We start from the raw sequence: 8,423 nt of genomic DNA on the forward strand, positions 1-8,423 counted from the left end.
TTCCTTGATGGCATCAGGGAGCCAGCATTCTGTGTGGGGACGGCCTGGTCCTGCAGCCCGGATGTCGGGTGTTGGCTGCAGCGTTGCTGTGCATTATTGTATTCAAAACTGACAGGCAGGGGGCTTCCCTGGTGGTGCAGGGGGCTTCCCTGGTGGTGCAGGGGGCAACTAAGCCCGTGCGCCACAACTACTGAGCTTGCACTCCAGAGCCTGCGAGCCACAACTACTGAGCACGTGCACCACAACTACTGAGCTTGTGCTCTAGAGCCCGCGAGCCACAACTACTGAGCCCGTGCACCTACAGGCCGTGCTCTGCAACAGGAGAAGCCACCGCAATGAGAAGCCTACGCACTGCAACGAAGAGTAGCCCCCGCTCGCAGCAACGGAGACCCAACGCAGCCAAAAACAAAACAAAACAAAACAAAACAAACAATGCAAAAAACTGACAGGCGCAGTCACATCCCTGGCTCAGATTGAGGGCTGAGGTCACCCTCAATCTAAGGGAGAATGGAGCCCAGTGCTAAATGAAGCTTTGAAGCAACAGGAAAAGGTCCTTGCCCCTCAGTAGGGGATGGGGGGCTCCCCCCCACCCAAAGCACAAGGTGATCTGGAAGAACTCAATTTACACCCTCGGCTCCTGCGGGCTGGGGGATCAGCAGAGGGCGGGATAATCCCAGCTTCTCGAGCAGATGGTCTCTGACTACCGCTTGACCCAGTTCCCTCCCAGCAGATGACTGGCAGCGGGGCTGACAGCTCCTCCATCGGGGGAGCACAATGTGGACCCTCCTCTCAACCTCCTCCTACCAGCAAGGACACGGTGCCTTTTGCGTCTTCCCAGCGCCAGGGCGATGGGCGGGATGCTGTACCTTCCCAAAGGTGTGGCGCCCTCCCCTCTTCCCCCAGGTCTGTCCAGCCCAGGTGGAACTCACAGTAAGAAGGATTGTAACCCAGCAGGCAAGGAACGCTACTGCGAGCTTGTGCTGGGGAGCGGGGGTGTGAAATCCTTCACTGGCCTAATGAATTCTCCCAATCAATCGACCAACCAAACTCTCGTTCAGTGAGCTCCCCTGATTGTCTGCCAGGTCTGGCGTCAGACAGAGGTCTGGTCCTTGCCCACCAGAGCCTGAGGCCCCACACAGGAGACAGACAGGGGAAGAGGTAACAGCCAGGAACTGGGCTGAGGGGCCTAACCTGGCAAGTGGCGATTCAGGGCACCAGAAGGTCATAGCGGGCTTCACCAAGGAGAAGAGACTGGGCTGGGTCTTGAAGACTGAGCATGAGTTTGCCAAGTAGGTTGGGGGCTGTGATGATGGAAAGAGCCAGAAGACCACAGCATGTGTGCCCGGTGGAAGATGCAAGGAAAATCATAAAGGTGGGTCCGGCCTGGGTCAGAAGGTGGTGGCCCAGGCTGCCCAGGAGGCAGAAGCATCTCCTTTCTGCCCAAGGGTCACAGGCTTTGGGACAGGGCGAGAGGTGGAAACCCAAGGGCATGGGGTGCTGTGAGTTTGGGAGTGGCAGAGGATTGGGGTCTGGAGAAGGCCCTAAGGAGTCAAAGGGCTGCCCTTTCGGGGCCCCTGCTTCCGACTTTGGGCTGGTAAAGCCAGACCAGCCCCCTTTTTGCACCTCGAGAGCGGCCCTGCGCACCTCCGGGTCGGTTCCTCGGATCGGGAGGGAGGGGGCGCTCGGCCTCCAGACTTGCGGGCCTCGGCGAGGCTGCGGTCCGGGCTGAGCGCCACAGCGGCCGGCTGGCCAGAGAAGCTTGCGATGAGGGACCGCGGGGGCTGGGGGGAGCCCTGAGCTGCAGGCCGAGGTCCACCTCGGGCGTCCTGGGCTCCCCAATATGCTAAGAAAGCTAAAATGACCTCCGTGCAGTCCCATTGTTATGGAGCGCGGCCACGGTGGGTGGGGGTCTGGACCACTGAGGGGAGAGGGCAGGGCCGTGTTCCTGCTGCGCCCCGGGAGCACCGCCCTGCAGTTCCATACCCAGGTAGGGGCGCGAGGAGGGAACAGAAAGAACGGATTGCATTTGGGGTTCTGGACGGGGCTGGGAGTCTGGTGTCCATTGACAGCATCTCTCGTCTGGCGGCCTGAGAACGGTGGCCTTGGAATCATAATTTATTGAGTGCTGGGAGGAGCTTGGCCCGGTCGCCTCCTCTGGGGCGCCCCACCAGCCCGTGTGATGCTAGGCGTTACTGTACCCCAGGTACGGATGAGGCGGTAGGGACTAGAATGTGAAGACTCTACGCACGGTCACTCCTGCAAAGCTGGCCGTGGCTGAGCCTCGACTGGGACCCGGGTCTGTCTGAGGCCAGGGTTTGCCAGTTGCGGGGTGGTGGCGGCAGCGGTGCTGGAGACCGCGCCAGCCTGCCAAGCCCGGAGCTCAGAGGCCTGTTGGCGGCGAGGCCGGTGCCCCCCGCAGTCGAGGAGTTTCTCGGGGCGCGCCGCCGGCAGAGGCAGCGGCCGGCCAGGCCCTTCCAGCCCGCGGGGCCCACGCCTCGCCCAGTGCGCCGGCAGCCCGGGGCGCTCGGCTCGGGCACTGCAGCCCGGGAGCGACATCCACTGGCGGAGACAGCCCGCGGCGCCCGAGGCCGACTCGCCCCGCCTCGCCGCGGCCCCTGAGAGAGCACCCCAGGCAGGCCCGGGGCGGCTGCGGCGGCGAGAGGTGCCTCTCCCGGGCGCGGAGGGCGGCGGCCGGGCCGGGGGCAGGGCCTGCGCGGCCGCGGGGAGGAGGCGAGCGCCGGGACCCTGGGCTGGGAGCCCGTCGGTGCCGCCAGCCGCCCAGCTGGGCGGGGGTCCGGGGCGCCCACGTGGTGAGAAAGTTTCGAGACCGCAGAAGTGGCCCGGCCTCGCGGGGGGTAGGGGGGAGGGGAGAGGGCCGGCTCGCCCCTCCTTCTCGCGAAGGCAGAGGAAGGGAGCGGAGGGAAGCGGGGGTGGGCGGGGGGAGCGGGCAGCACCGACCTGAACAGATTCCGCCTCCCCCTCCCCCGTCCCCCCCCCCGCCCCGTCCCCAGGAAGCGGAGCGGGGAGGCGCGGACAGTCTCCTCCCGCACGGCCAGGGCGAGACTCCCCCCCCCCCCCCTTTTTTTTTTCTGCCAACGTCTATCTCAACGCGCGCGCACATACGGAGATTGTGCGGCTTTTTTTCCCCTTTGGGAGAAAAAACGAGGAGAGTAAAAGAAGAAAGCAAAGCGAAGAACTCCTCCTTGGCGGGTCCGCACTCTGTCGCGGCCGGTCGGGCGCGGGGACGCGGCCGCCACCCGCCCGCTCTCTCCCGGCCCTGCGGCGTGTGCCGGTGGGAGAGCCAGCGAGGACGCCCGCGCCGGGGACGCGGCGAGACTTTTAGGCGCTCGAGTCCGCATCGCCGCCGCCGCGCAGCCAGAAGACACCGGGGCGAGGAGGGCCCCGCCGCCGCCTCGCCTACCTCGTCCGGCGCCCCGCGCCCCGCCGCCCCGCGCACGCGGGCGGAGGGAGGCGGGCGGCGAGGAGGCGGGCGGAGCAGAGGCCCCGGCGGAGCGCGCAGCGGCCGGCCCGCCCGCCCGCCGGTGGATGCGGCGCCCACGGAGCCTGGAGACAACTTTGCCGTGTGACGCGCAGGGAGGACTGCAGGGCCCACGGCCCGGGGCTCCGCGCCGCCTCTGAGCGGGCCCGTGCTCCCCGGCGCTCCAGGCACCGCGCTCGCTCCGCTCCGCTCCGCCGCCCGCCCGCTGGCCCGCGGCGAGGACGACCCACCCGTCGCCGCCGCCGGCGGCCCTTCCTCGGCGCGAGGGCGAGGCGCTCAGGTGCGAGCGCGGGGCCCCGCCGCAGCGCCGCGCCAAGCCGCGGCAGGCTCCGCTCCGGGGGCCCGGGCGCCTTCGCTTCCGTCTCGGCCAAGTTGCGTCGACCGGCCCTTTCGCCACCTTCCCCGCTCGGCGACCGAGCCGCCGCTGCCGCCGCTTTCGCTTCACCCGAGCGGGGGCTGCGGGGCCCCGACGCGGAGAGGATGGGGAGAAGGCTGCGGATGCCGAGGCGCCCCGAGACGCCCGTGCGCCAGTGACCCTTCGGCCCCCGCCTAGCCCCGCGCGCCTCTCCGGCACCCGCGGCCCGCGGCGCCCCTTCCCCGCCGCGCGGGAACCCCCGCGGCCCGGCCGGCCCCCTCCCGCTGTGAGCCGGCGGCGGCCCTCCCGGCGGGCGGGCGGAGGCCCGGGCGGGCGCGGGCGCGGGCGCGGGCGGGGGCGGGGCGGGGCGGCGCGCCGGGAGCCCGGAGCCCGGCCCTGCGCTCGGCTCGGCTCGCCTTGCGGCGGGCGCCCTCGTCGCCAGCGGCGCACCATGGACGGGCTGCCCGGTCGGGCGCTGGGGGCTGCCTGCCTTTTGCTGCTGGCGGCCGGCTGGCTGGGGCCCGAGGCCTGGGGCTCGCCCACGCCCCCGCCATCGCCCGCCGCGCCGCCGCCGCCCCCGCCGCCCGGAGCTCCCGGCGGCTCGCAGGACACCTGCACGTCGTGCGGCGGCTTCCGGCGGCCCGAGGAGCTGGGCCGGGTGGACGGCGACTTCCTGGAGGCGGTGAAGCGGCACATCTTGAATCGCCTGCAGATGCGGGGCCGGCCCAACATCACACACGCCGTGCCCAAGGCCGCCATGGTCACGGCCCTGCGGAAGCTGCACGCGGGCAAGGTGCGCGAGGACGGCCGGGTGGAGATCCCGCACCTCGACGGCCACGCCAGCCCGGGCGCCGACGGCCAGGAGCGCGTCTCCGAGATCATCAGCTTCGCGGAGACAGGTGGGTCGGCCCCGCGAGCGGCCCTCGCTCCCTCCTCCACCCCCTTCTCGCCGGCTCTGGCCGCCGCCGCCGCAGCCAGCGCGCCCTGGGGGAAACCCGGGCTCCCGGCCCAGCCCGCTCGCCTCGGGCCCTGTGCGCTCCGTCCCGGTTGTCGCCCTCTTCCTGCGGGCAGCAACCCCTTCCCGCTGCCCTACCGCCGCCGCGGAGCGCTCTGCCTTCCACCCCTGTTCTCCGAAACGGGCCCCAGCGCCTCCGGGCGCGCGCCCCCCTCCCGGCCGATGCGTGCGGCCCTGGCTCCGCGGGCATTCGCTCAGTGATGGCTTAATGTTTTTGTTTCCCACGATCGCAGTGTAGGCTTAGCAGTGTGGATGGAGATGTGTGTGCTTGTTGATATCCGTGGGCCGGAGGAGTGTGTGTGTGCGTGTGTGTGAGTGTGTGTGTGCCTGCGTGAGAGGCCCCTGGGGCCGCCGCTTCCATCGCCGGGCGGTGTGGGCTTGCCAGGATTGCTGAAGCCTCGCTGGGGAGAGCTAGGCAACCTCTCCTCCGATTGTGTGGGCACTGGAATCGGGCGGAAGGCAGGCTTCTCAACAGGTCCCATCATTTACGCAGAGAAAGACTGTGGCTCGGCTCCGGGGCAGCCCCGTGCCTCTCGGCTCGCCTGGCAGCGGCAGCAGCTCCTTGGCCTTAGAGCCAGTAGAGTTCGTAGTTAACAAAGGGTCGGAGTACTTTCTGGAATTTTCCCCCGGTCCTGGATTGCAAATTTCTACCACTGTCTAAATGTGAAAATCAAGCAAGGAAAAATACCTTTCCAACTTTAAAAGGAGTAAAATGTGCTCGTGCTGAAATGCTGCAAGTGCTTTCGGCTCCGCTGTCCTTTTCAGGACTTGAATGAGCCCGGTGGCTTTTGTGCCTGGAGCTCAGCCCCATTTGTGCCCAGGGGACTGCGGAGAAGGTCGCAGGGGGAAGCCCTGGGCAGGGCGGGGTGGGCAGGGAGCCTTGGGGGGGTTGGTGGCAGTTGTATCCCCAGGCTGCAAATGCCCTCCACCACCCCACCCCACCCCCCAAGGCAGCGGGCAGACTGTGCTGGTGCCTCCTGGGGATGAAAAGGGATGAAAAGTTTTGCATGGCCGGGTGTGGAGCAAAGCAGAGACAATCAGGGCTGGTTTGTGCTTAGAAAGAAACGCGTTGCCGTTTTAGCTGTCCGACAGAGTCAGGGAAAGCTGGACATGCAATTAGAGAGCTTGGATTAAAAGGTGCTTTGGGGCCCAGAGTAGAAATGTGATTCTGGAAGGTCGAGGAGGCCTTTTGGTCCCGGTGGCACAAAATGACAGCGGGGGCTGTTATATTTCTGGTCCGTTTCACGGAGCCAGCTCTTTGACTTATAAATAACAGATTCAGGTCACAGGCAGCTCGTCCAAGACCAGCTTTTAAGGCTGCACTTTCCCCCATTTCAAAGTCAGATGTCTGTTATTAGAGGAGCCAGGCGGGGCCTGAGGAGGGGGCTGGGAGGGGGGCAGTGGTAGGAGGTTTGATAAAACCAGTGGAGACCACACAGTTGCCTTATTTGTTCTTCCTGCAAAAAAAAAAAAAAAAAAAAGAATGTAAAGATTGTCAGAAGGGTCACTGAAATATGTAGGATGAGAGAGGAGTCCTTTCTTGGTTGGCATGGCCTCACTTCTGCTTGAGCTGAATTATTGAGAAAACTAACAAGCCAGTTCTCCTTATCCATGGAGATTTCGAACGTGCCATTCACGGGGAGCCAGGGTCTCGTGAAAGGGGCGGGCCTCAAGTTTCAGGGCCCAGTGTCCTGTCCCTTGGAGCTACTCGGAAACGAGGGCTGCACTTTGCAGCCTGCAACGCACACGTTCCTGTGTCAGAAATCTGAGCAGAGCTGGCTTGTTTGCAGTGGAGGTTCCACTGGGGGTTGGATCCGATCATGCTTAGGTAAACACTGCAGAGAGGCAGTAGGTGGCTCAGCTGGATTTTGCAATGCCCTAAGTTCACCAAAAAAAAAAAAAAAAAAAAAAAAAAAAAGAACCCAAACTCTGCTAGAACAACCCACCCCCAAATCCTCAGCGAGATCCTGGTTTTGTTTTTCAGATTTCACAGATACCCATAACAACTTGTTAAGATCTTGGCCTCCTGACAAGTTCCTCTGTTGAGCTTTGAGTTCTGACAGCCCGTCTCCTGGGAACCCTGGCCTGGGAGAGGTGAGGCCGGGTTTTCTAGGCCCGGACCCTCCGACTCCAACCTGGTCTGGGTTTCTCGATGGGAAATGATTTTCCCCGCCTCTCCCGGGTTACCGTCAGAGGCCCGGGCCCCAGGAGAGGTATTTCTGGGCAGGACCGGCCAGCTGCGTGGCCAGTGCGAGGCCCAGCATCACGCGGCAGAGTCCCTGTTTCCCGGCGCCTCACGTTCTCCTTCATCTAACTTGGCCTGCTCTCCCGCTTCTCCGCAGATGGCCTGGCTTCCTCCCGGGTCCGCCTGTACTTCTTCATCTCCAACGAGGGCAACCAGAACCTGTTCGTGGTGCAGGCCAGCCTGTGGCTCTACCTGAAGCTGCTGCCCTACGTGCTGGAGAAGGGCGGCCGGCGGAAGGTGCGGGTCAAGGTGTACTTCCAGGAGCAGGGCCCCGGCGAGCGCTGGGCCGCGGTGGAGAAGCGCGTGGACCTCAAGCGCAGCGGCTGGCACACCTTCCCGCTCACCGAGCCCATCCAGGCCCTGTTCGCACGGGGCGAGCGGCGGCTCAGCCTGGACGTGCAGTGCGACGGCTGCCGGGAGCTGGCCGTGGCGCCCGTTTTTGTGCACCCGGGCGAGGAGTCGCACCGGCCCTTCGTGGTGGTGCAGGCGCGGTTGGGCGACAGCCGGCACCGCATCCGCAAGCGGGGCCTGGAGTGCGACGGCCGGACCAACCTGTGCTGCCGGCAGCAGTTCTTCATCGACTTCCGCCTCATCGGCTGGAACGACTGGATCATTGCGCCCACCGGCTACTACGGGAACTACTGCGAGGGCAGCTGCCCGGCCTACCTGGCGGGGGTGCCCGGCTCGGCCTCGTCCTTCCACACGGCCGTGGTGAACCAGTACCGCATGCGGGGCCTGAACCCGGGCACCGTGAACTCCTGCTGCATCCCCACCAAGCTGAGCACCATGTCCATGCTCTACTTCGACGACGAGTACAACATCGTCAAGCGGGACGTGCCGAACATGATCGTGGAGGAGTGCGGCTGCGCCTGAGGGCGGGGCTCAGACGGTCCCGCGGCGGGGGGCACGCCGTGCGCGGCAGGGGGCGCGTGGCGGTGCCGCTGGGCTGCCCGGGAGGTGCCCGGGGGAGGCCTGAGAGATGTTCCTGCCTCTTCATCCAGCCGTCAGTCAAAAGCAGGGGGAGAACCCTCCACGGACAGGGCAGACTCGACGGTGCGCACGTGGACGCGCACAGCCGGGCGCACCCTGCCCCCCACACAGCAGCGTCCGCGATAGCAGCAAACGGATGCGGTGACAGCGGGCAGCTCAGCCCCGAACGCCTGTCACCCGGAGAGTGGGGTGAGCAGCCATCATCCCCACCAGCTGGCCCGGCCACTCCGAATCGCGCCTTCCGAGCACACAGAAGAGCACAAAGACAGAGACACAGAGAGCGAGAGAGAGAGGGAGCAGGGGAGCCCCGCAGAGGAGC

General features: G+C 65.8%; 2 protein-coding genes across 2 annotated transcripts; one reads left to right on the top strand and one right to left on the bottom strand.

The window, feature by feature from the left end:
• Positions 1 to 1,447: 1,447 nt before the first annotated feature.
• LOC137757785 (collagen alpha-1(I) chain-like) lies at positions 1,448 to 4,307 on the bottom strand. The gene is made up of 4 exons (XM_068534374.1): positions 3,219 to 4,307; positions 2,249 to 3,038; positions 1,645 to 1,798; positions 1,448 to 1,454 (listed from the first exon to the last, which is right to left on the bottom strand). The coding sequence occupies exons 1-4, from the start codon at positions 4,305 to 4,307 to the stop codon at positions 1,448 to 1,450; spliced, it is 2,040 nt and encodes a 679-aa protein (XP_068390475.1).
• LOC137757787 (inhibin beta B chain) lies at positions 4,225 to 8,075 on the top strand. Its single transcript, XM_068534380.1, has 2 exons — positions 4,225 to 4,753; positions 7,212 to 8,075. Exons 1-2 carry the CDS (start codon positions 4,306 to 4,308, stop codon positions 7,985 to 7,987), a joined length of 1,224 nt encoding a protein of 407 aa, XP_068390481.1. The 5' UTR covers positions 4,225 to 4,305; the 3' UTR covers positions 7,988 to 8,075.
• Positions 8,076 to 8,423: the final 348 nt, after the last annotated feature.

This window comes from Eschrichtius robustus, unplaced genomic scaffold, assembly GCF_028021215.1.
Source record: "Eschrichtius robustus isolate mEscRob2 unplaced genomic scaffold, mEscRob2.pri scaffold_403, whole genome shotgun sequence".
Lineage (NCBI taxonomy): Eukaryota > Metazoa > Chordata > Mammalia > Artiodactyla > Eschrichtiidae > Eschrichtius > Eschrichtius robustus.